Here is a 27,137-nt window from a genome sequence, read left to right as displayed (position 1 = left end):
GGAAAACAAAACTAAAGCAAGGTGCCAAGTGGGGAATAAAGCAGTGAAAGCAAAACTAACAAATATGTTGAGAAGAAAGGAAGGAAAGAAAAGAAATAATGGATATGCAAATTTAAATAGAGATTTTATAACATTAAAGATTAACTGCAAGGGGAAAAAAACAGGAAAGGTGAAGAAAGGGCTAAATGTACAAAAATACAATAAGTTTTAAAAAATTAAAATTATAAAAAGAAAAGAGAAAAAAAACAGAAGAAGAAAGAAAAAAGGAAAACTCCAAGGAACTGCAAAAGCCCAATGTAGAGGTAGAGGTTTATAACAACATTAAAAAGTGTGACTGAATATACACATATACCCATAGGCAAAATCAGAAAAGTCCAACAAAAATAAAGTACAATAGATTGACCCAGTGAACAAAAGAAACCAAAAATTATATCTACCAGAACAAAATTAGCCAAAGCACAAACTGGAAAACAAAACTAAAGCAAGGTGCCAACTGGGGAATAAAGCATTGAAAATAAAACTAACAAATATGCTGAGAGGAAAGGAGAGACAGATCCAAAAGAAAGAATAGATATGCAAAGTTAGATAGAGGTAGATAAAGAAGATTTATATATGTTAAAGATTAATTGCAAGGGGAAAAGAACCGTAGGAAAAGCAAACAAAGGAATAGATGTAGAAAAAATTAAAAGTTTAAAAAATTAAAAATTAAAATTAAAAAAGAAAAGAAAAAAGGAAAACTCCACAGAACTGCAAAAGCCCAATGCAGAGGCAGAGGTTTATAACAACAATAAAAAATGTAACTAAGGAAAAAATAAAGCTCAAAAGCTTAATTGATTTCATAGTGCCAGTAAAATCGACAGCTACAACAGAGGGGAAGAAAAGGCGGGGGCGGGGGGCGGGAAATCCAAAAGAATCTACAGAACATGTCAAAAAATAAGAATAATAAATGTTTTTCTTGAGTCATTGCTGTCAGCGTCCTTTCCCTCACTGGGAGTCATAGTCCATGTTACCTCCCTAGGATGCCCTCCAACACTGTGCTGATCTCTGGACCTGCTGTGTGAGCAGCTCAGATCCTAATCTGGTCCTACTCCTGTATGTTCTTGCCTCCAGTGTCCACAGCTGTCAGAACTAGTGTGTTTTCTTTTGTGGGAGCTCTCAATGGCCTTTTATATATTCCATAGACACAGAGTCTGCCTAGTTGATCGTGTGGATTTAATCTGCAGCTTGTACAGCTGGTGATAAGGTTTTAGGTCTTCTTCCTTAGCCACACTGCCACTGGGTTTCAACTGTGGTTTTATTTCCACCTATACATGTGGGTCCTCCACTGGGGTTTGCTCCTGCGGCTGCCCTGGAGGGCTTGGGTTTGCCCCGTGAGGGCCAGGTGTGGAGGTGGTGCAGCTGCTTGGGTTGCAGGGGTTCTGGCAGCAACAGGTACTCAGGGGAGTTGGTGGCTAGGGCAGCAGGAAATACAGTGCTCTAGAAGGGTATGGCAACCAGTATTGGCCAATACGCTCCAGTGTTCTTGCCTGGGGAGCCCCACTCCCTGACAGGGAAGCCTGGCAGGCCACAGTCTACAGGGCAGCAAAGAGTTGGACATGACCGAAGTGACCCTGTGGGCACAGACGCAAGACTTTTTTTGCCTGTGGCAGCTCTGCCCCAGTGAGAATTGAGCGTGAAGGTGGCGCAGCTGCTTGGCTTCCAGGGACCCTGGCAGCACCAAGTGTACAAGGACACAGACTGCCTCCACTGCAGGAGTTATGTCCCTCTCAGTCTTTTTTTGAGCCTCTTGTAGCTGGCGATCAAAAAGCCTCTTTGGCCAGTCTGTCTCTGTAGCTCCACCTGTTCAGGCACTTAGAGGGCTACCTTGCCTGGGGTCCTTCTCTGTTGTTCAGTGTGTCAGGCGTTTGATGGGCCAGCCTCTCTATTGTTCAGCTGCTGATGCTGGCGTGTGGGGAGAGGTTATGGTGATGGCTCCAGCCCCTACCCGTGACTCAGCAGTATCTCCTTGCTTCCATGGCTGCCTAGCTTTCCTCCACAGGCATTTCCCACCACGATCTCCTCCCTCATATCCCCTCAGTCTGTCTCTTCTCCTTCACATCCCCTTAATCCATCTCTCTGCAGTCAAAAGCAGCTTTCGCCCTGGGATTGCTCCACAATCCCTAAACTCCACCTCCCAGCTGCTGCGCCTTCCAGGGGACCAGCATTCCTTCCCCGGGGTATGTATGGCCGCTGCAAGGACTGTCTGATTCTCATTCCATTTAGGCTGCCACAGATCAGCTGTTTCACTCTCAGCCTTCAATGTTTCTCCTCCGACTCAGACAGTTGCCCCCACGTAGGGATCAGACCCCTGCTTCAGTTCCCCAGCCGAGGACAGGTCCCGTCCTACTAACACTCCTGTTTTTCCCTGTAGTTCCTTCATCCTACCAAGTTTTGTGTGGTTCTATATATTCTTTTCCACTGGTCAGGTACTCTTGTCCACTGTTAGCTGGTGTTCTTCATGCACTTCCGTGTCTGAAGGTGTATTCCTGATGTATCCTTGGAGAGAGATGTACTCCACGTCCACCGACTCCTCCGCCATCTTGTTCTCCTAGGGAAGATTTTTACCTCTTATTTTTAAGAAAGTTCTATTTGAGTCTAGGGTAAATTTAGGACTATCTTGTAATTAAACATTAAAAAAAATAACTTTTAGCTACTATTCTACTGGTGCTTTTTATTTATGTACGTTTATTTTATCTATCTATATATACTTATTTATAGTTTAAAATCTTACTGTAAACTGTGTGTCCTAAATAAATAGTATTAATTACACTGTTTATTAATGGCTATGCCTGTTTTAATAAAGAGTAATATTTTTGAAGCCAAAACAAAATTAAGTATACATTTTTCATTTTTTTGCCAACTGTGGAATATCTCATTGTATGACCCACAAGCAAGATATTTGCATTATTTCTTCGACATATCGTAATGTTCTCCGAGGACATAAGCATAAATAAGCCACAACTGCTAAATGTGGAAATCCAAATCATTAGGTTCCCAATGAGTAAATGATTCTTGTCTTGTGTTTTTAGGTTCCCAGATTGTGATGAGCCGTATCCTCGGCTGGTGGACCTGAATTTAGCTGGCGATCCTACAGAAGGAGCCTCAGTGGCAGTGCAGAGGGACTATGGCTTTTGGTGTCCCCGAGAGTTGAAAATCGATCCTGATCTTGGCTATTCCTTTTTGCACGTGCGTGATTGTTCACCTCCTTGTCCAAATATGTACTTTAGGAGAGAAGAGCTCTCATTTGCTCGGTATTTCATAGGATTGATTTCAATCATTTGCCTCTCTGCTACGTTGTTTACTTTTTTAACTTTTTTGATTGATGTGACAAGATTCCGTTATCCTGAAAGACCCATTATATTTTATGCCGTCTGCTACATGATGGTGTCATTAATTTTCTTTATTGGGTTTTTGCTTGAGGACCGAGTTGCCTGCAATGCATCCAGCCCTGCACAGTATAAGGCTTCCACAGTAACCCAAGGATCTCATAACAAAGCCTGTACCATGCTTTTTATGGTACTCTATTTTTTTACTATGGCTGGCAGCGTTTGGTGGGTGATTCTTACCATTACGTGGTTCTTGGCAGCTGTGCCAAAGTGGGGTAGTGAAGCTATTGAGAAGAAAGCCTTGCTGTTTCACGCCAGTGCGTGGGGCATCCCTGGAACTCTGACCATCATCCTTTTAGCGATGAATAAAATTGAAGGTGACAATATCAGTGGCGTGTGTTTTGTTGGCCTCTACGATGTTGATGCCTTGAGGTATTTTGTTCTTGCACCCCTCTGCCTGTATGTGGTAGTTGGGGTTTCACTCCTTTTAGCCGGCATTATATCCCTAAACAGAGTGCGAATTGAGATTCCATTAGAAAAGGAGAACCAGGATAAACTGGTGAAGTTTATGATCCGGATTGGTGTTTTCAGCATTCTGTATCTCGTACCACTCTTGGTTGTAATCGGATGCTACTTTTATGAGCAAGCTTACCGCAGCATCTGGGAAACAACGTGGATACAAGAACGCTGCAGAGAATATCACATTCCATGTCCATATCAGGTAAGGGAAACCTTGTTCTAAATTTCAGGATATTTAACAGTGTAAAGAGCTAATCTTAGCTTCTTTTTTTTTTTTTAACTCTTCATGAAAAACCTGAACATTAAAATTTTGAAGTGAAGTTAATGAACAAATTTATTGTAGTAAGAATGTCATACACACATTTCTGTTAACATCTTCCTTCTAAAAGATCACTTTCGTGAGTCCAGGCCGTGGGCTTTTAAGCACTTTACTTCTGTTATCACAAAATAGTTGCTTGTTGATTATTTAGAAGTCTGCAGGTTTGAAGGGAAGATGTTGATTAAAAGACAGTGTCTGTGGAAATTTTACTGATACTTAGAATGGGAGTTTAACAGTTTTGAAAAAAAATTAGAATGCATTTGTACAAATAGTTTCATCTTTTAGTTGGTCTTAGTTTTTCTTTTTTGCATACTGAATATTTTGTGATTTACCTTTTAATTTAAAGAGATCAGATAATCATAGAATTTTAGATCTAGAGAGGACCTTAGAGATGATTTATTCAAGTTCCCTCTATAATTTAGAGTTCTTAAACATCTATCTCATTTGAGGCTTAGAAATGTTAAGTGACTTGCTTGCTTTATTAAAGTACTTATGCATTATAGATTACTTCCATTTACTTGTCTCTTTCCCCCCATAGACAGTGAACTCTTTAAATGCAAGAACATCTTTTTCATATTTTTTCAAAGCATTTTCTATAGGTTAGTAGATGATGGCATTGAGAATGGGAATGTGTAGATTGAGAAGAAAAGACATTTTTAAGAAATGTTCCAGTTTTACTGGAAACAAGGAGTGTGTGATTAGCACGTAGTCAATTCTCGTAAATACTTGATGACTGAAAATGCCATTTCCTTTTTTATTTTGTGGTATAAATAATTCTACACAAAATTAAATTTTTATTGTATAAATATTAGCTACTGGCTTTTAAAAAAACAACCTATAATTGAGAGACCATAAAAAATGAATAATTGAAATTGTATTATATTTCTTGATAGAATTGCTTATTAAAAACTCTTAATATGAGTTTTCAGGCCTGAAGCTAAGTAATCAAATTTTGCCTCTAATGAGAGAGAATGAGATGATTGAATTACATCATATGCTTCTTTATGTAAGGTTTCTAGAATTCCAAATACATATTATCTAAGGACTATAAGAGAAATAATGTTTGGCTCTGAAATAATGATCTGAAAAATACCAGACCTCAAACATGTAAATTAGTAAATTAGAGTAGTTGGGATGGCACTATTTTCAAGACATTCCTAAGAATCTTTTAGCATATTTAGAACCAGTTTGAGCTATACAAAAATGTGTGTGTGTATTCATTTCTTTATAGTCATAGGTTCTATAAGTGTTTTTTATTTCCAACTTACAGAAATAATGTTGGATTTCTAAAAAGAAGAGAAAATGGTATAGTAACTGACATAGTTATTAAGCTATAAAGTCTGGGTCAGGAATCCTGGCTTCATATCTAACTCTTATTATTTACTAGTTTTATAGCTTTTGATCAACTTCACCTCTTTCCACTTCCAGTTCCTCATCTGTAGAATGAGTAATGGAATCTCAGAAATAAAAGAGTAATCGTGTTAGATAGAAATAGTAGAATCTGTCTCCTAGGACTGTCTTTAGGCATCTACATGCAGTTAGAAGTGTTCCTTCTGTATAATAAGTGCTCAAATGTTAGCTCTGTTACTCATTTTTTCATTTATTGTTGCTGCTGTTACTGTTATTTACACACACACATACATACATACACTTTAAAAAAAAAAAACATTCAGTACCAAACTTTAGCAAATGCCATGTTTAAGTTATTGAGAATATACATGACAATATGTGTACCACTAACTTGTTCATTTTAACTGCAGTAGAGAGATTTAATGTACAAATACACTTAATTTATTTACTCATTATTTTGCTGATGGATATAGAGTTCCCAAGTGTTTTACTATTGTAATACCTATCTTCCTTGTACAGAACCAAGAATGTTCATGGGGTTTGTACCCAAAAGTGTAGTTGTGGTATTTCAAGTGGTTATTTTAATTTACACTCGCAGTATGGAGTTGGAATTCCCCATTTCACGCCATCTTGGTGTTCTCAGGCTTTAAGAACAATATCTCAAGTTTGTCTTGATTTTTATTTTGATTTCCCTTATGCCTCAGTGTTTTCATATGTTTATTGGCTGTTTGGGGTTTCTCTTCTGTGATTTGCCTATTTTTTGCCTTTGTCCACTGCTCTGTCAGGTTATTTGCCCTTTGTTGTTATTCTTGTTTTAATTCTTTGTCAGTTACTTGCATTGCAGATATCTTATCCTGCTCTCTAGCTTGTCTTTTCACTTTGTGTTTTCTTTGCCTGTTTGCGTTTTTTTCTCGCAGTTTTTTAAATTTGATTTTTTAATTCACAGCTCTAATCTTTTGAAATTCATTTTTATCTGTGTTATGAGTAACAATTTTAGTTTTTCATATGAATGGTGCTTTTTGCACCATTTATCAAATAGCCCATGTGAATAGTAATGCATTGCTGAAATATACAAGTTCCATTTTTAGGCTCTCTTATTTACTGCTCTGTTTGAACAACCTTGTTTCAATCCCACATTTCCTCTACCTTATGCTTCTTCAAAATTATTTTAACTGTTCCTGGCACTCTTCTGTTTGAATTTTAGAATAATTTCTTCATGAGAAACAGTTTGTATTTTGTTGAAATTGTTTCAGGTTTTAAATGAATCCAGGGAAAATTGCTATCTTTGTGATACTGAGTTTTAGTATCATTTTGTTTCTTTATGTATGTATTCATTAATTTGTTCCTAGGTACCTTACAGTTTTTGTTTCAGTTGTGAATGAGATCTTTTCTCTGTTACATTTTTCAATTGGTTATTGCTGGTCTACAAGAATGCCACTGATTTTTATATTTTACATTGAGCATCCCTGCTGAACTCTTCTGTTAGTGCTAATTGTGTATAAATTCTCTTATATATTCTTTGTAGAAATTCTGTTGCTGCAAGTAAGGCCAAGTTCATATCTCACATTCCAGTTCTTATGTTTTATTTAAGATTTTTGTGTCTATACTCATGAGAGATATAGACTGTGGTAATAATAGTTTTTCTTTTCTTGCCGTGTATTTTTCCTTTTTGGTGTCAAGGATGTAATAGCTTCATAAAGTGAGGTCTTTTCCTCCTGTTCTTTGAAACAGTTTTTACAATGAATAGGTACTGTCTGCTGTTTGAAAGAGTTGGTATATCATCCTGTAAAATCCTCTGTCATGGTATCTTTGAAGGAAAGAGAGAGAAATTTCATCTTTCCGAACTGAAATTCTGCAATTCTCCATTCCTCCCTGTCTCCTGGCCTTTGGCAACCATTGTTCTACTTTATTTCTCTATGAATTTGACTGCTATGGGTACCTCGTATTAATGAAACTCAAACACTAGAATTTTAATATTAGTTTTCATTCAGGATTTTACTTCAGAGGAATTTTATACAGACTTGTAAATTGAGCACTAGAGCTATTGAATTCCTATTTGAAATAATATCCATACATAATTGAATAAGATTTACTATTACTGAGCATGCCTAAAAGAATGCTTGTTAAGTTTTGATGATAATACCTAATGAGAGATTTTTTAAATGTATTAAGCAATGATATTATCCTTGAGGTAGCCTCTGCACGTGTCTTGGAGAACGTAATATTTGAATATATGTTCACATGAATATCAGTGCAGTTGCTTTGTAGTCATTTCTCAAATTAATGAAACTTTCAAATATTTGAAAAATCAGAATGTGAGGTAGTTGATCACATTGTTTCAAAGTACCCAGTTGTTACTTTTTAAGGTAAACTGCTTGTGTTTAAGTCCATGATTTGAAGAAAAGTGGGCTTGTGTAAAGTATTTTAAAATATTTAAAATGAACGTCCTTGCTGAAAACAGGAATACACTGCTTGGATTTTAAAATACTTTACATCAACTGTTTTTTGCAAGAACACTTTTTAAAAAATGTGTATTAAATAATTCTTGAAAAAGTAATACCTGAAAAGAGTTGGTTGTGAAATATAGCTGAGTTTTCAGAATTATGTATATTTTACAGTTTAAAATCAGTAAAGTTTATTCCTAGAATATGTTTCATCTTATATATTATTTAAATAGCACAGTAATTTTGCAGGTACTTAGTGTTTTTTTTTTTTTCTTTTAAAGTATTTCCTTCTATTTATTTAGGCACTTCTAAGAGGCTCAAAGCATTTTATGAAAGAGTTACACATTTCAAAGTTTGTTGATATTTCTAGAAATCCATTTACATGTAACGTATTTATTAAAAACATGGGGTTTAAAGTCCTGTCTGTAACACTTTGAGTCTCAGTTTCCTCATATAAAATGCAAGGAATAATATGTTAAATATAGTAATATCTACCTCATAGGTGGCTGTGAAGATTAAATGAGAAAATAAAGTTAAGCCTCTTACTAGAATACCTTGCACAAAGAAAAATTTCATTATTCTGTTGTTGCAAGTACATAATTCCTGAGGTTTAGAAAAGAATTGTTCTTATATTCTGTATTAGAATCATCATTTTGTCTTTTAAACATTGATTTTCAAAAGAAACTGTTCCTTTTCTAAAGTTTCCCCCTTCATTTTTTTTCTCTTTCATCCATCTAGTCCAATGATGTAAGCCCAAGGAATTTTGATACTAGAACCTGTGTTTCAATAATAGAAATGTTTCACCATAATAGAAGCAGCTAAGACTGTCAAGTTCACATTAGAGCCATTTGTAGAATTAAAAAAAAATTATTTGTGTAGAAAACAAACAAAAAACCCATTATTTCTATTTTTAGCCACAGAAGGCAGCCCGTCTGTTGTTTATCTAATCTTGATTCAGAAACATCCAAAAATAGAAGAATAACATATCTAACTTACGACTTTAGATTCATTTTCTGATAAGAGTGTTTCCCCTTTACCCAACAATACCAAAAGGAATCAACATTGTTTATCTAAGGACCATAAGGAAATGGGTATGTTTTGCCCTTCCAACATTAGTGACAGCAAATAATTCTCAATAAATATATAATAAGTACTACTAATCTTTTCTTTTTTCCTGCTACTAATCTTTAAAGTGGTAAGTATACTGCCTGTGACTTCCTAGCACCAAACTGATTTTTCCTCAAAATTGTTCAGTGCCTGTAATAGAGAGAAAGATGGAGAGTTACTGAACAAATACTCTAAGTCTCTTATAGGAAAATATTTTGAAATATTATATTTTAGAAGTATAGAATATTAAATTTATTTTTAAAGTATTCATACTGTTATGTACAGGCTGTAAAATGCTATCAAGGGGCACTTTTGGATAAATACTTTAAAATATACAAGTTATTTTGACCTCTGCTAAACAGACTAAATAGCCTAAACCATGAGTTCCATTTTAGTCTTAACTGCAGATATATCTGGTGGTGGTGGTGGTGTTCATTCGTTAAGTCATGTCCGACTCTTTGTGACCCCAAATAAACTGCAGCACACCAGGCTTCCCTGTCCTTCACTATCTTCCGATGTATACTATCTAGTGTACAAATGGTTTATACATCTTTAGGAAAAAATTCAGTGTTCTTGCCACAGTCTACAGCAGGACACAGCAAACTTTCTCTGTAAGGTCACATAGTAGACGTGTGGTTTTTGTTGCAACAACTCAGCTCTGCTGGTGTAGTGCAAAAGCAGCTATCAGTCAGTTCAGTCGTTCACTCGGGTCCGACTCTTTGCAACACCATGGACTGCAGCACGTCAGGCTTCCCTGTCCTTCACCAACTCCTGGAGCTTGCTCAAACTTACGTCTATCGCGTCAGTGATGCCATCCACCCATCTCATTCTCTGTCGTCCCCTTCTCCTCCTGCCTTCAATCTTGCCCAGCATCAGGGTCTTTTCCAGTGAGTCAGTTCTTCTCATCACGTGGCCAAAGTACTGGAGCTTCAGCTTCAGCATCAGTCCTTCCAATAAATATTCAGGACTGATTTTCTTCAGAATGGACTGGTTGGATCTCCTTGCAGTTCAAGGGACTCTCAAGAGTCTTCTCCAACACCACAGTTCAAAAGCATCAATTCTTCGGTGCTCAGCCTTCTTTATAGTTCAGCTTGCACACCCATACATGACTACAGGAAAAACCATAGGTTTGAGCCAGAGAGTTGACCCAGACTTGCCTGTGAGTGTCCAGGAGTCTCTGGCGGAGGTGTGGGTCGGCAGTGGCCTGCTGCAGGATCAGGGGGTGGGGCACCGAGTGTCCCAGGGCATGTGTGAGACCTTTTGAAGGAGGTCGCCATTATCTTCATTACCTCCACCATGGTTTGGTCTCAGGTGAAACAACAGGGAGGGAAACACAGCCCCACCCATCAACAGGAAATTGGATTAAAGATTTACTGAGTATGGCCCCATCCATGGGAACAAGACCCAGTTTACCCCACAGTCAGTCTCTCCCATCAGGAAGCTTCCATAAGCCTCTTATCCTTATCTGTCAGAGGCTGGACTTAATGGAAACCACAATCACAGAAAAACAGCCATAGACAATACATAAACAACTGGAAGTGTTTCAGTAAGACTTTGTTTGCAGTGACATAATTGGGGCAAATTTGCTCTGTAGCTTATAGTTTGCCAGCTTCTGAACTACAGCAAGCATTATTCTCTATCACCTTGACTAATTCTTTCATTACAGTGGTTGGTGACCTATGGCACATTTCTTTCCCATGAAAACTGTCACTGTTTGATTCTCGTTACTGCTTTTGAGGATCATCATTTTACTCTATTCAGTTCAGTTCAGTCGCTCAGACATGTCCGACTCTTGGCGACCCTATGAATCGCAGCATGCCAGGCCTCCCTGTTCATCACCACCTCCCGCAGTTCACTCAAAATCATGTCCATCGAGTCAGTGATGCCATCCAGCCATCTCATCCTCTGTCGTCCCCTTCTCCTCCTGCCCCCAATCCCTCCCAGCATCAGAGTCTTTTCCAATGAGTCAACTCTTTGCATGACGTGGCCAAAGTACTGCAGATTCAGCTTTAGCATCGTTCCTTCCAAAGAAATCCTAAGGCTGATCTCCTTCAGAATGGACTGGTTGGATCTTGCAGTCCAAGGGACTCTCAAGAGTCTTTTCTAACACCACAGTTCAAAAGCATCAATTCTTTAGCACTCAGCTTTCTTCACAGTCCAACTCTCACATCCATACATGACCACAGGAAAAACCATAGCCTTGACTAGACGGATCTTAGTCAGCAAAGTAATGTCTCTGCTTTTGAATATGCTATCTAGGTTGGTCATAACTTTTCTTCCAAGAAGTAAGCGTCTTTTAATTTAATGGCTGCAATCACCATCTGCAGTGATTTTGGAGCCCCCCAAAATAAAGTCTGACACTGTTTCCACTGTTTCCCCATCTATTTCCCATGAGGTGATGGGACCAGATGCCATGATCTTCGTTTTCTGAATGTTGAGCTTTAAGCCAACTTTTTCACTCTCTTTCACTTTCATCAAGAGGCTTTTTAATTCCGCTTTACTTTCTGCCATAAGGATGGTGTCATCTGCACATCTGAGGTTATTGATATTTCTCCTGGAAGTCTTGATTCCAGCTTGTGCTTCTTCTAGTCCAGTGTTTCTCATGATGTACTCTGCATGTAAGTTAAATAAGCAGGGTGACAATATACAGCCTTGACGTACTCCTTTTCCTATTTGGAGCCAGTCTGTTGTTCCATATCCAGTTCTAACTGTTGCTTCCTGACCTGCATAGAGGTTTCTCAAGAGGCAGGTCAGGTGCTCTGATAAACCATCTCTCTCAGAATTTTCCACAGTTTATTGTGATCCACACAGTCAGAGGCTTTGGCACAGTCAGTAAAAAGCAGAAATAGATGTTTTTCTGGAACTCTCTTGCTTTTTCCATGATCCAGCGGATGTTGGCAATTTGATCTCTGGTTCCTCTGCCTTTTCTAAAACCAGCTTGAACATCAGGAAGTTCACGGTTCATGTATTGCTGAAGCCTGGCTTGGAGAATTTTGAGCATTACTTTACTAGTGTGTGAGATGAGTGCAGTTGTGTGGTAGTTTGAGCATTCTTTGGCATTGCCTTTCTTTGGGATTGGAATGAAAACGGACCTTTTCCAGTCCTATGGCCACTGCTGAGGTTTCCAAATTTGTTGGCATATTGAGTGCAGCACTTTCACAGCAGCATCTTTCAGGATTTGAAATAGCTCAACTGGAATTCCATCACCTCCATGAGCTTTGTTTGTAGGGATGCTTTCTAAGGCCCACTTGACTTTACATTCCAGGATGTCTGGCTCTAGGTGAGTAATCACACCATCGTGATTATCTTGGTCCTGAAGATCTTTCTTGTACAGTTCTTCTGTGTATTCTTGCCACCTCTTCTTAATATCTTCTGCTTCTGTTAGGTCCATACCATTGCTGTCCTTTATCGAGCCCATCTTTGCATGAAATGTTCCCTTGGTATCTCTAATTTTCTTGAAGAGATCTCTAGTCTTTCCCATTCTGTTCTTTTCCTCTATTTCTTTGCATTGATCGCTGAGGAAGGCTTTCTTATGTCTTCTTGCTATCCTTTGGAACTCTGTATTCAGATGCTTATGTTTTTCCTTTTCTCCTTTGCTTTTCGCCTCTCTTCTTTTCACAGCTATTTGTAAGGCTTCCCCAGACAGCCATTTTGCTTTTCTGCATTTCTTTTCCATGGGGATGGTCTTGATCCCTGTCTCCTGTACAGTGTCATGAACCTCAGTCCATGGTTCATCAGGCACTCTGTCTATCAGACCTAGTCCCTTATATTTCTCACTTCTACTGTATAATCATAAGGGATTTAATTGAGGTCATACCTGAATGGTCTAGTGGTTTTCCCTACTTTCTTCAATTTAAGTCTGAATTTGGCAATAAGGAGTACATGATCTGAGGCACAGTCAGCTCCTGGTCTTGTTTTTGTTGACTGTATAGAGCTTCTCCATCTTTGGCTGCAAAGAATATAATCAATCTGATTTTGGTGTTGACCATCTGGTGATATCCATGTGTAGAGTCTTCTCTTGTGTTGTTGGAAGAGGGTGTTTGCTATGACCAGTGCATTTTCTTAGCAAAACTCTATCAGTCTTTGCCCTGCTTCATTCCGTATTCCAAGGCCAAATTTGCCTGTTACTCCAGGTGTTTCTTGACTTCCTACTTTTGCATTCCAGTCCCCTATAATGAAAAGGACATCTTTTTGGGGTGTTAGTTCTAAAAGGTCTTGTAGGTCTTCATAGAACCGTTCAGCTTCGGCTTCTTCAGCGTTACTTGTTGGGGCATAGACTTGGATTACTGTGATATTGAATGGTTTTGCCTTGAAAACGAACACAGATCATGCTGTCGTTTTTGAGATTGCATCCAGGTACTGCATTTCGGACTCTTTTGTTGACCATGATGGCTACTCCATTTCTTTTAAGGGATTCCTGCCTGCAGTAGTAGATATAATGGTCATCTGAATTAAATTCACCCATTCCAATCCATTTTAGTTCGCTGATTCCTAGAATGTTGACATTCACTCTTGCCATCTCCTGTTTGACCACTTCCAATTTGCCTTGATTCACGGACCTGACATTCCAGGTTTGTATGCAATGTTGCTCTTTACAGCATCAGATCTTGCTTCTATCACCAGTCACATCCACGGCTGGGTATTGTTTTTGCTTTGGCTCCATCCCTTCATTCTTTCTGGAGTTATTTCTCCACTGATCTCCAGTAGCATATTGGGCACCTACTGACCTGGAGAGTTCCTCTTTTGGTATCCTATCATTTTGCCTTTTCATACTGTTCATGGGGTTCTCAAGGCAAGAATACTGAAGTGGTTGGCCATTCCCTTCTCCAGTGGACCACATTCTGTCAGACCTCTCCACCATGACCTGCCCATCTTGGGTGGCCCCACGGGCATGGCTTAGTTTCATTGAGTTAGACAAGGCTGTGGTCCTAGTGTGATTAGATTGACTAGTTTTCTGTGAATATGGCTTCACTGTGTCTGCCCTCTGATGCCCTCTTGCAACACCTACTGTCTTACTTGGGTTTGTCTTACCTTGGATGTGGGGCATCTCTTCACGGCTGCTCCAGCAAAGTGCAGCCACTGCTCCTTACCTTGGACGAGGGGTATCTCCTCATCGCCGCCCCTCCTGACCTTGAACGTGGAATAGCTCCACTAGGCCCTCCTGTGCCTGCGCAGCCACCGCTCCTTGGACGTGAGGCAGCTCCTCCCGGCTGCCACCCCTGACCTCGGATGTGGGGTGGTTCCTCTTGGTCATTCCTGCACCGTCGCAGCCTGGCACTCTTGGCTGCTGCCCCTGCCCTGGACGTGGGGTAGCTCCTCTTGGCTGCCGTCCCTCGGGCATGGGGTCCTTCTGGCTTCTGCCCCTGACCTCAGACATGGGGTAGCTCCTCTCAGCCACGCTGTGTGTGCCATTGCATTACATAATGGTATTAAACATACTCAATAAATTCTAGTACATCACTATAATAAAGATATGACAATAAATCTTATTTCCAGTTGTCTTTGAAGTCATACCACACCAGAAAAATTTGAGTCAAGGAAAAATTTGAGTGGTTTATGGGAATAGTAAAATAGAAACAACATAATGTAATGGTCATAGAAGCTTCTAGTTACTGAGTATGTACTGTGCATCAGATTCTGTACTCAGTAGAATTTATACACATTATCTCCTTTAATTCTCACAGTAGCACAATAAGATTATATTCTGCTTTACAAATGAACTGTCTTATAATTAAATACAATTTATCTGGATTCTTACAGTAAGTGATAAAGCTAAGGTGTGAATTGTATTTCTGATTCCAACGACTACTAACCACCTACCTTATCATGTTGAATATGAAGTCTTCCATTTTATTCCCTCTGCCTGCCTGCCTGCCTGCTCAGTCGCTTGAGTTATGTCTGACTCTTTGCAACCCCATGAACTGCAGCCCGCCAGACTCCTCTTTCCATGGGAGTCTTCAGGCAAGAATGCTGGAGTGGGTGGGGCCTGCTCCATCTTCTGCACTGCAGGCAGATTCTTTACTGCTGAGCCACCAGGGAGACCCCTCTAGTGAATCCCGTGTATTTTATCAGTGATTTTATAAAATGTGTTAAGGTAATTTGGCTTCCCAGGTGGCACTAGTGGTAAAGAATCCACCTGCAGTGCAGGAGACTCAAGGGATATGGGTTTAATCCCTGGGTCGGGAAGATTTCCTGGAAGAGGAAATGGCAACTCACTCCAGTATTCTTTCCTGAAAAATTCTGTGGGCAGAGGAGCCTGACAGGCTACAGTCCATGGGGTGGTAAAGAGCTTGACATGACTATGTGCACTGTAACTGGTTAAAGTCATTGAGTTCATTAATGTTGTTAAGTTTGTTAAAGAGCTAAGAAGTTTGTCTTAAAGTAGAGCATTAGGAAAATAATTAAATATACTCAGGTTTCCTCAGACAGTATGATTTCTGACAGTATGTCTTGAGTAGGAGCATGAGCAGTCTGAACCAGTTAAATCTGGGAAGAACTCACTATTTGAGATATCATAGATCTTGCGTGATTGAGGGGAGATCTCCAAAGAGTCTGCCACTTCAAAAATTGTTATGAATTGGGACCAGCCCAGTAAGGAGCTATAGGGCTGGCTCGTCAAGCAGGGGCTATTAGGTGGATGAGATGGGAAAGGTCACACAAGTGTGGTTGCTATTTATTGGTGAAAGGTGAGCCTTGGGCCAGTTGGTAAATTGAGAAAGGGAGCCAAGAACTCCCTTGCTAGCCTAAATCTCCAGGGCAATAGGCTGAAGTGTTTGCAGGTTAGTTGTGACTCCTATCAGTCAGCTAGAACAATACTTTCTCCAGAATTCCCACTGATTGATTGACCAAATAGCTCAGAATATAAAGCCACCAAACACATGAGAAAACAAGCCACTATGACTATGAGTTACAGCATCAAACTTAGAACTGCAGATGCTGAAATTGTCAAACACTGAATGATAGAATAGGTAAGTATGTAATGTTTATAGAAATAGGAAATATAGTCACAGGTTACCAGTCTACAAGAAATTACTTGAAATAATAGATTTTTTAAAAATTTAGAAACTTAATTTTTGAAATGGAAGCTCATTTGATAGAATTCCTGAAATATTTAATATGAAACAGCAATTTAAGCTGCTGTTTGAAGAGAAATTTAATGAACTGGTATTAGCTGAAAATAAAACTATCCAGAATGTCATAAGAGAGAAAAGGAAAATGTGAAAGTGATGTTAAGAGAAATGTAGGGCAGAGTGAGGTTGAATAGGAGTGTATTGGGTTGGCCAAAAGATGATATGGGCTTTCTGTATCTGAATGAACTTTTTGGCCAACCCAATAATTAGATTCCCAGGAGGGAGGGAATTGAGAGAGTCTAGGAGAGACAATATTTAAAGAGATAGTGACTACACATTTTCCACAACTGCTAAACACGTGAATTCACAGACCAAGGAGGAACTGTGTACCACTAGCAGGATAAGTAAAAAGAAATCCACACTTCAATGAAACTGCAGAACTCCAAAGACAGGAGTCATAAAAAACAGTCTCAGAAACGGGGACAGATCTTCTAAAAAAGACCAACAATTAGAATGACAGCAGAGTCCTTAACAATAACAAAAGCCAGAAAACGATATATTTTAAATGTTGAGAAAAACTTTTCAACCAGAATTTTGTACCGTGTAAAACTTTTGTGGGGATGCATGGCCAGATCGCTTTCACAGAAGGACAAGCCTCTCAGCTGCAGGGAGTGGGGTCAGTAGACATCCTTCAGGTGGAAAGCTGCCTTATCTGAGGTGGGCCTGCAACCAGCGATTCTTAGGTGGGCTAAGAAGGCTTGGCCGTTGGCCCAGCATAGGACCCTCTGATGGTCCTTATTTGCTCTGGAACTCTCTACCAGTTTGGCTGAGGCTTTTCTGAGAATGCATGGCAGGTCACTTTCTTCTGTACAATTGTAGATACTGTTCCTGAATAAATATCTCGCACCCCAAACTTCCATCTCTGCATGTTCTGGAAAACGCCGATTTGTTCTCAAAAATAGACTTCATCTCTGCATGTTCTGGAAAATGCCGATTTGTTCTCAAGAATAGAGATGAAATAAAACCATTTACATATAAACAAAAACTGTGAGTTTACCACCAAAAGATTTGTACGAACTTCTAAAGGTTATATTTCAAAAAGAATGAAAATAATCTCATCGATAGTAGGAGATGCAAGAAGAAATGAAGTAAAGTTGTAAACATATATGTAAAGCTAAATAAATGTTTCTATAAAATACCAACAACAGTGTGTACTTTGGGGGTTTAAAAAAAATCTAAAGACCTGTAGAGAAAAAAAAATAAACATATATAGACCAGAATTGGGTTAATGCTGTAATCAGCTGTATCAGATGATCTAGGACCCCTGACAAATGGCTGCTCCCCACCCTCTTTTTTTTTTTTTTTCTCTTTTCATAGGCCTCTTGTTCTTAAGGGATTTAAAATTTTTTGATGGTTTTTTTAATTTAATTTTTTGGATAGGTGATTTGTAATGTTTAGAACATTAAAAATAGTAAACATATATTAAGAAACATTGTTCCTACTCTTGTTTCTCATGTTTTCAATTTTTGCCCTCTCTCCATCTCTTACCAGTAACCACCATATATATCAATACTTTCTTGTATGTATTTCCAGAGTTTCTTTTTCCACATGGTTGTTTTGAAAAGTAAGTCATAATTATAAGAGCCTGTCACACGCTAAGAGGTCACTAAATTTAGTTCCCTTCTCTCCATAACCTTTTTAGGACCTTAAGACCCAGAAAGAATAATTTTCCATAATTTTGCTACTGAATATCACATTTTTTGCTTTATATCTATAACATAAATTGGAACCATAAAACCATGTTTCATGCATGTCATATTCTTAATAAAAAGTTCATGTAGCTTTCCTAGCCTTAGCCTAGAACTAATTGAAAAGGCAAAGTATACTTTAAAAATGTGAATATGATTAATAGAACCTTGCATGTTTTCTGGAAAGTGATTCTGGTGTTTCACAATATGATATCATAAAACCAGAAAGGTTAGTTGTGCCTATTTTTTCCAAGATGCAAATTGTTTTTTATTTCAAATATTATAAAATGTGAGATTAGATTTTTTCTTTTTATGGAGGAGAAAGAAAGAGTGGCTTTATTACTTTGCCAGGCAAAGAGAGAACACAATAGGCTAATCCCCCAAGAACTATGCACCACTCTCTGGAGATTAGTTTTGTTTTTTTGATTGAGGTGTAATTTACATATTACTAGTTTCAGATGTGCAGCATAATGATTTGATATTTGTATATATTGCAAGTGATCATTGTAATAAATCTAACATCCATCACCATACATAGTTAAAAAGTTTTTTTTCTTGTGATAAGAACTTTTAAACTCTACTCTTAGCAATTTTCAAAACTGTAGTACAGTATTATTAACTACAGACACCAAGCTGTACATTACATTCTTATGCCTTATTTCTCTTATGACTTGAAATATGTACCTTTTGATCACCTTCACCCATTTCATCCATTGCCCACCCTTTGCCTCTGGCAACTACCAATCTGTTCTCTTTGTAAGTTTGGTGGGTTTTTTGAGGTGGGTGGGGGTTGTATTTTTTTTTTTTAAGATTCTATATGTAAATGAGATCTTAAGGTATTTGCTTTTCTCTGACTTAATTTCCCTTAGCACAAACCTTCAGAGTCAATCCATATTGTCACAAAATGGCAAAATGACATCTTTTATAGCTGAATAGTATTCCATTGTATATGTATACCACATTTTCTTTATCTGTTCAGCCATCACTGGACACTTAGGTTGATTCCATCTCTTGGCTGTTGTGAATAATGCTGCAGTGAACATGAGGTGTGGATATCTTTCCAAGTTTGTGTTTTTGTTTTCTTAAATACCCCAAAGTGGAATTGTTGGGTCATATGGTGGTTCTATTTTTTATTATTTGAGAATCGCCATACTCTTTTTCCATAGTGGCTATACCACTCTTCATTCCCACCAGCAGTGCACAGTGGTTCACTTTTTTCCACATCCTCATCAATGCTTGTTATTGCTTATCTTTTTGGTAATAGCCATTCTGTCAGTTGCGAGGTGATATTGTGGTTTTGATTTGTGTTTCCCTGAAGATTAGAGATACTGAGCACCTTTTCCTGTAGTGTTGACCATCTGTATGTCTTCTTTGGAAAAATGTCTATTCAGAACTTTTGCCCATTTTTTAATTGGATTGTTTGGGGTTTTTTAATTGAAATTGTATGAGTTCTTTGTATCTTTTGAAAATAACTCCTTAACATATATATGATTCACAGATATTTTCTCCCAGTCGGTTAGTTGCCTTTTCATTGGGTTGATGATTTCCTTTACTGTGCAGAAGCTTTTTAATTTGATATAGTCCCATTTGTTTATTTTTACTTTTGTTAACTTTTTGTATCCAAAAAATTTTTTTTAAATCATTACTAAGACTGATGTCAAGGAGCTTGCTATTTGTTTTCTTCTGGGTGTTCAAGTCTTTAATCCATTTTGAATTAATTTTTGTGTATGGTGGTGTCCAATTTTTCCAACATCATTATTGAAAAGACTGTTCTTTCCTTATTGTGTATTCTTGGCTCTTTTTATCAGAAATTAATTGACCATATATGCATGTGTTTATTTTTGGACTCTCATGTTGTTTGATTACTATAGCTTTGTAATATAGTTTGAAATCAAGGAGCATGAATGATACCTCCAGCTTTATTCTTTTTTCTCAAGATTGCTTTGGCTGTTTGGATCTTTTGTTGTTCCATATAAATTTTAGGATTTGTCCTATTTCTGTGAAAAATGCTGTTGGAATTTTGATAACAGTGCAAAGAATCTGTAGATTGCTTTGGATAGTACAGATATTTTAACAGTATTGATTTTTCCAGTCTTTAAGAATGGAATATCTTTCCATTTATTTGTCTTCAGTTTTTTTCCACTAATGCCTTATTTTCTTATTGTAAATCATGAGATTATAGGACAGTTTTATGGAGTTTCAAAGAACTCATTTCTGAACATAATCTTCCCTCTAACCTAGGCTTTCCATAGTTTTTTCAGGGCTGAGGAAGTTGATCTATTATTGTAATGTTTAGGAAAGTTTAAGCTATATTTTCTGTTTCATTATTCTATACTTAGTAACAAGCTTATTTAAATTTTTTCCTGGTTAATTTTCAGTTCATATTTAGAAAAGAAAATGGAAATTTTCAAAATTATTCACCTTCAGTTTGATTTGTTTTGAGAAAACAGCAGTTTGTTACTTTAATCCAAAAAAGAAAGGTTATGCTTTTCACCTGATGAATGAGCATCAGTATACTATGAATTCCATAGTTCTTTATGTGCATCAAGTTTGAGTGAACTCCTGGAGTTGGTGATGGAAGGGAGGCCTGGCGTGCTGCGATTCATGGGGTTGCAAAGAGTCGGACACGACTGAGCGACTGAACTGAACTGAACTGATGTACATCAAGATTAAGTGTAAATTCTGCAGTTTTTAATTATTTGTTTCTCAGTTATGGCATCCATTATTGTAAAGTATATAGGTACAGAATAGTATTCTGTTTCTAGCTATTTCTAGTTCATAAGATTAAAGTGACATAAGAGTAATGATCATTTTCCCCTTACTGTAATTAGGATGAAAGTTCAAGATGTCCTTTGCTTAATCAAATGTAACTTCTGAAGAAGTAATATTTTCTATTTTGTAATGTCATCAAAGCAAAGGAGTAGAATTGAGGTAATTATTATTTTTGTTTTCATTTTAACTTCTTGAGTGAACTTCGGCTTTAAGCCTTTTCTTACCTAATTTGTGAGTTTTCCATGAGGTTCATTAAATAATAGGCACAGTGTATCCAGATGTCATAATAAATCTTTGAGATGTTGATAATCTGTGGTGAATATTAACACTCTGAGAATGTGTGCTCTGTACCAGTCAGTTCTTCCTAATCAGGCATGGTCTCCTTTATTTCCTCTCGGTTTACTGAAACCATTTTCTCCTCTGTTTCCCTGGCTAGTCTTTCACTTGGAAAGTTGTCTATTCCTTAGATAATGGGAATAAAAAGTTATTCTTTAATCATTAAATTTTATCTTTTATTTATGTAAAAGTTGACATCACCCACAGTTTACAGCAGTCACTGGTAAAGTCAATTAGGATCTAAATTAATTTCCTCATTGCTATTAGCCATTCTTGAATTTAGAAGACAACATTCTTTTAAGGTAGTCTCAGTGCTTGGAAAAGAAAATGAGATTATTTGCAAAATATCTGTAGTGTGGAGTTTATAGTTTGTCATTTCTTCTGTTGATCAAAGGAAAGCTTGGAAATTGAAATCCCAGCTTGCTATACCTATTTTTCACTGGGTTACAAATAAATTGGTGGTCCAATAATGAGAGAAGGTAAACTTAGAATAAAAGGAAGATTGATTGATAGATACAGTTCTGGTTAGAGAAGTGAATTACTAATTAGTTCTCTATTTACCTTACCTAGTGATGCTTAATTTCAAAACTACTGCCTCTCTCAAAGTAGCAAGGTATATTGAAATTATAGGAGCCTTGACCGCCTTTTTGTCCTTTATTTTTTTAAAATTATAACTGTTTCTGACATACATGTATTTATACACACAAACATATATATGCATGTATATATTGGATTGATCATAAAGTTCATTTGAATTTTCCATGAAAAGTTACTGAAAAATCTGACTCAGATAATCATGATGGTGTGATCACCAACCTAGAGCCAAACATCCTGGAATGCGAAGTCAAGTGGGCCTTAGGAAGCATCACTATGAACAAAGCTAGTAGAGGTGATGGAATTCCATTTGAGCTATTTCAAATCCTAAAAGATGATGATGTGAAAGTGCTGCACTCAATATGCCAGCAAATTTGGAAAACTCAGCAGTGGCCACAGGACTGGAAAAGATCCGTTTTCATTCCAATCCCAAAGAAAGGCAATGCCAAAGAATGCTCAAACTACCACACAATTGCACTCATCACATGCTAGTAAAGTAATGCTCAAAATTCTCCAAGCCAGGCTTCAACAGTACATGAACATGAACTTCCAGATGTTCAAGCTAGATTTAGAAAATGTAGAGGAACCAGAGATCAAATTGCCAATATTTGCTGGATCATCGAAAAAGCAAGAGAGTTCTAGAAAAACATCCATTTCTGCTTTATTGACTATGCCAAAGCCTTTGACTGTGTAGATCACAACAAATTCTGGAAAATTCTCAGAGAGATGGGAATACCAGACCACCTGACCTGCCTCTTGAGAAATCCGTATGCAGGTCAAGAAGCAACAGTTAGAACTGGACATGGAACAACAGACTGGTTCCAAATATGAAAAGGAGTACGTCAAGGCTGTATATTGTCACCCTGCTTATTTAACTTACATGCAGAGTACCTCATGAGAAACACTGGGCTGGAAGAAGCACAAGCTGGAATCAAGACTGCCGGGAGAAATATCAATAAGCTCAGATATGCAGATGACACCACCCTTATGGCAGAAAGTGAAGAGGAACTCAAAAGCCTCTTGATGAAAGTGAAAGAGGAGAGTGAAAAAGTTGGCTTAAAGCTCAACATTCAGAAAACGAAGATCATGGCATCTGGTCCCATCACTTCATGGGAAATAGATGGGGAAACAGTGGAAACAATGACAGACTTTATTTTTCTGGGCTCCAAAATCACTGCAGATGGTGACTGCAACCATGAAATTAAAAGACGCTTACTCCTTGGAAGAAAAGTTATGACCATCCTAGATGGCGTATTAAAAAGCAGACATTACTTTGCCAACAAAAATCCATCTAGTCAAGGCTATGGTTTTTCCAGTAGTCATGTATGGATGTGAGAGTTGGACTATAAAGAATGCTAAGCGTTGAAGAATTGATGCTTTTTAACTGTGGTGTTGGAGAAGACACTTGAGAGTCCCTTGGACAGCAAAGAGATCATATCAGTACATCCTAAAGGAGATCAGTCCTGAATATTCATTGGAAGTACTGAACCTGAAGCTGAAACTGAGGCTCCAATACTTCAGCCACCTGATGTGAAGAACTGACTCATTGGAAAAGACCCTGATGCTGGGAAAGATTGAAGGCAGGAGAAGAAGGGGATGACAGAGGATAAGATGGCTGGATGGCATCACCAACTCAATAGACATGCATTTGAGTAAACTCTGGGAGTTGGTGATGGACAGGGAGGCCTGGCGTGCTGCAGTCCATGGGGTCACAAAGGGTCGGACCCGACTGAGCAACTGAACTAAAATGAAAAATCTAAATGAATTTTTTTGCCAACCCAATATGTTATATACATATACATGTATAGTATAAAGGATAATACATTGAACAACAATAGATATATCACTGTTTTAATAAATGAAATACAAAACAACAGATCCCACTCCCTGGTTGAATCTCCTTTGTAAACTATCATTATCCAGAACTTGGTGTTATAGTGTATTTACACTTATATGTATTTATGTAAACAATATATTGTATTAGTTGAAGTCTTTTAAAAACTTTGCAGTGTCAAAACTGTATGTATTTTTGTAGCTTGCTTTTGTCATTCATTATTTTTATGATATTTATCTATGGTAATACGTACAGTGTGTGTTTATTTGCTGTCTTTGCTGTTCAGCGTTCTGTTGTATGAATATATCAAATTTGTTTATGTGTTTTACTGTTAATGGATATTTAGGTTACACATTGTTTTTATTCTGTTATAAATAATGCTGCAATGAATATTGTACATCTATGTGAGCTTCTCTAGAATACATAACTAAAAATGGAACTGTCAGATCTTGTGAATCTTCAGCATTACCAAGATGTTGCCAAATTGTTTTCCAAAGTTGCTGTACAATTTAGAACCTCATATGAAAGTACAGAGAGTTCTCATTGTTCTACATGCTCACCATCACCTTTAAAATTTTGCCAATCTTGTTGACAATCTTCATTGCTATTTTAATTTGTATTTCCCTGATTACTAGTGAAATTGAACTTCCTTTTTCTTACATATATAACTTATAATAGCTAAATAACTTATTACTTAGATTTCCTCTTCTGTGAAGTGCTTGTGTATATACACAGATTATTCTGGTAAATATATTCTGGTATAATTTCTTAATCAGTTTTATGCATTACAGATAAAGTCTAACTTCAGTTTTTCATTGTTTTAATGGTGTCCTTTGACCAGCAGAAGTTTAAATTTTTAATATATATTATTTTTCTTTGTTTTTTTTTTTTTAATTGTTTAAGAAATCTCTTCTCAAATATTGCAAATAATATTCTCCTTTGTTTTCTTTAGAAGTTGTAAAGTTTTGCTTCTCAGATTTGGATTTTTTATCTATAGAGTTTATTTTTAGATCTGGAATGAGGAGGCGATATCATTTTAAAACTACGTAGATGTCTAGCTAGCACCGTTTATGACTAGTCCATCCTTTCTCCACTGATTTGTGATGCTACCTCTGTCATACAGTATCTACTTTTCACTTGTGCAACGTATTTTGCTATTCTTCTCTGCGGTCCATTTTCTGTCCTTGTCTTGATCTTCTGCCATTGTCCTAATTCTGATAGGTCTTCATATCTGATAGGGCGAGTAAGTGAGTTTTCAAGGCAGAATAAAAGTAAAGGCAGACAAAGCTATGCAGTGTAGTAGGGCACAAAATTTGAAATCAGAAGACTTAATTCCAGAACTGTAGTCACTTATCAACATGGATGAGCCTGATCAGAAGTTTATTTTTATGTGGGCTTTCGATGCCCATAAACCAACATTTTGTAATGAATTTTTTTTAATGAAAGCAAATCTAATACAATGCAGGTCTCATTAGTAAAGAATAGATTCTGCTTGATCGGGGAAGAAGCCAAAGACTCTGCCTACCTGATTCAAAGCCAAAGTCTCAGAAACAATCATTGAATTTAGGCCACCACAATAACCATACATATGTCCTTGGTGTTTTTCTTCTTCTGTGAGGCGTTTTTCCCCCCTTTAGCATGAATAATTTTTTCTATTTAATTAAAAAGAATTTAAGCTCCAGGGTCTTTGGTAGATGATGGATCTAAATTGGGAAAATATTTTCCATATTTTGATCAAATAAATTCACATTGCAAAATTCTATTGATTGAAATTAGAGTGGTGTTAGTGGAGACTGGTTGTTGAAAAGATAGTCAAAGTAGGCTATTCACAGCGAGGCAGGCAGTTGTAGAAAAAGGACAATGACCAAGATATAGGGATAGCAGTGGAGGCTGATTGTCTGCCTTTTCTGTTGGGGATTCTCCTTCAGTTCCCAGTAAAAAGACCAAAGAAATATATCAGATGAGGCTTTTCAGCTGTTAAGGTGGTGTTTTTTTAATTTAACTTTATTTTATATTGGAGTAATGTTGATTTATGATATTGTGTTAGTTTCAGGTGTACAGCAAGGCTATTCAGTTATGCATATACATATATCCCCCTTTTTTAATATTCTTTTCCCATATAGGTTATTACAGAATATTGAGTACAGTTCCCTGTACAGTAGGTCCTTGTTGAGTATCTGTTTTATATATAGTAATGTGTATGTGTTAATCCCAAACCCAATTTATCCCTCCTTTCTACCTTTCCCTTTTTGTAACTGTGTTTTCAAAGTCAATGAGTCTGTTTCTGTTTAGCTTGAGTTGCTTTCTCATTGTATCGTTATCATGGCAGGTACTGACTTGTCTTCCCTGGGAATTTGTCTTTAGCCAGAACCTTATAATACAAAATATCCCATGTTACAACCCTCTGTCCTCCAGTTCTCCTCTTTACTGTCTTGCCTAATTGAAGGTTTTGGTTTTTGCTGTTATTACTGATTTTGTTTTTAGCACTCCTTTATTTCAAGGATTTGTGATACATGGACAGTATTTCTAATTTATGAAAGATAATACAGTGTGGGTTAAAAGTACTGTAGGAGTCATCAGATGCAGTTTCTCTCCCAGGTTCCCTTTTTCTCCTCTCCTCCTTTTCTGGGTAAACTTATTCAGTCCCATATTTTGTATTATATAGGTCAACTTTTCTTCTGAACTCCAGACATGTTAACTGTTTATATGACATTTCCAACTTAACATGTCTAAAATACAATTCTTAATTTTTCTTCTTAAACCCTGTTCCTGCTTTCCATCCCTAGTTCTTTCCATTCAGTAAATGGTATTGTCATCTGTGAGTAGTTGTTGTTCATTTGCTAAGTCATGTCTGACTCTTTGCAACCCCATGGACTGCAGCACACCAGGCTCCCCATCCTCCACTATCTCATAGAATTTGCTCAGCTTCATGTCCATTAAGTCAGTGATGCTATCTAACCATCTCATCCTCTGCCACCTGCTTCTCCTTTTCTCTTCAGTCTTTTTCAGCATCAGGGTCTTTTCCAGTGAGTCAGTTCTTCATATCAAGTGTCCAAAGTATTGGAGCTTCAGCATCAGTCTTTCCAGTGAATACTCAGGATTGATTTCCTTTAGGATTGACTGGTTTGATGTCCTTGCAGTCCAAGGGACTCTCAAGAGTCTTCTTCAACACCACAATGAACTAAAGCATCAATTCTTCAGCACTCAGGCTTCTGTATGGTCCAACTCTCACATCTGTACATGAGTACTGGAAAGACCATATCTTTGACTGTATGGACCAATCCAGCTATAATCATGTGCCAGTTAGAGCTAAAGTATAATAAGAGAATTTTTAAACAGAGTCAGCCTTTTAAGACAAAATAAGCTAATTTGTAGAATAGAAATGCAAAATGATGACTGGAGATAAAAACGTGGGCTGCTAGAATCCAGGTGTGAAGTGGCTGGGGTGGCTAGGGCATTCAGTTTCTATGGGTATACAGAAGTAAAAGTGTTACATGGGAGTCAGAGGACTAGAACTAGACTTACCAGTTAAAAGTAGGAGTTGGAAATGGGACTCTCCTGCTCCTAAAAGAAGGTTTATATAAAAGGTGCAACCAACTCTTTCCTGAAGCTGTGTTTAGCATTAAAAATACTTAAAATATTTATCTAAAGATGTGAGGGCCAAACTGTAATGACTCAG

At 37.5% G+C, this 27,137-nt stretch overlaps 1 protein-coding gene across 4 annotated transcripts in view; it reads left to right on the top strand.

The window, feature by feature from the left end:
• FZD3 (frizzled class receptor 3) overlaps positions 1–27,137 on the top strand; it is an 84,960-nt gene that overhangs the window by 28,555 nt on the left and 29,268 nt on the right. The window contains exon 1 of one of the 4 annotated variants that reach the window (XM_040236420.1): positions 1,887–4,086. The exons of the other annotated variants lie outside the window; for them this stretch is intronic. Within the exon in view, the coding sequence (XP_040092354.1) occupies positions 3,256–4,086 (831 nt within the window). The 5' untranslated portion in view covers positions 1,887–3,255. Of the gene's footprint in view, positions 1–1,886; positions 4,087–27,137 lie in introns of those variants that run through there. 4 annotated transcript variants of the gene reach the window in all.

Source organism: Oryx dammah, unplaced genomic scaffold, assembly GCF_014754425.2.
Source record: "Oryx dammah isolate SB20612 unplaced genomic scaffold, SCBI_Odam_1.1 HiC_scaffold_1, whole genome shotgun sequence".
Taxonomy (NCBI): domain Eukaryota; kingdom Metazoa; phylum Chordata; class Mammalia; order Artiodactyla; family Bovidae; genus Oryx; species Oryx dammah.
Note: the sequence above shows the minus strand (reverse complement) of the source record. Positions and strands in the feature narration are given on the sequence as shown.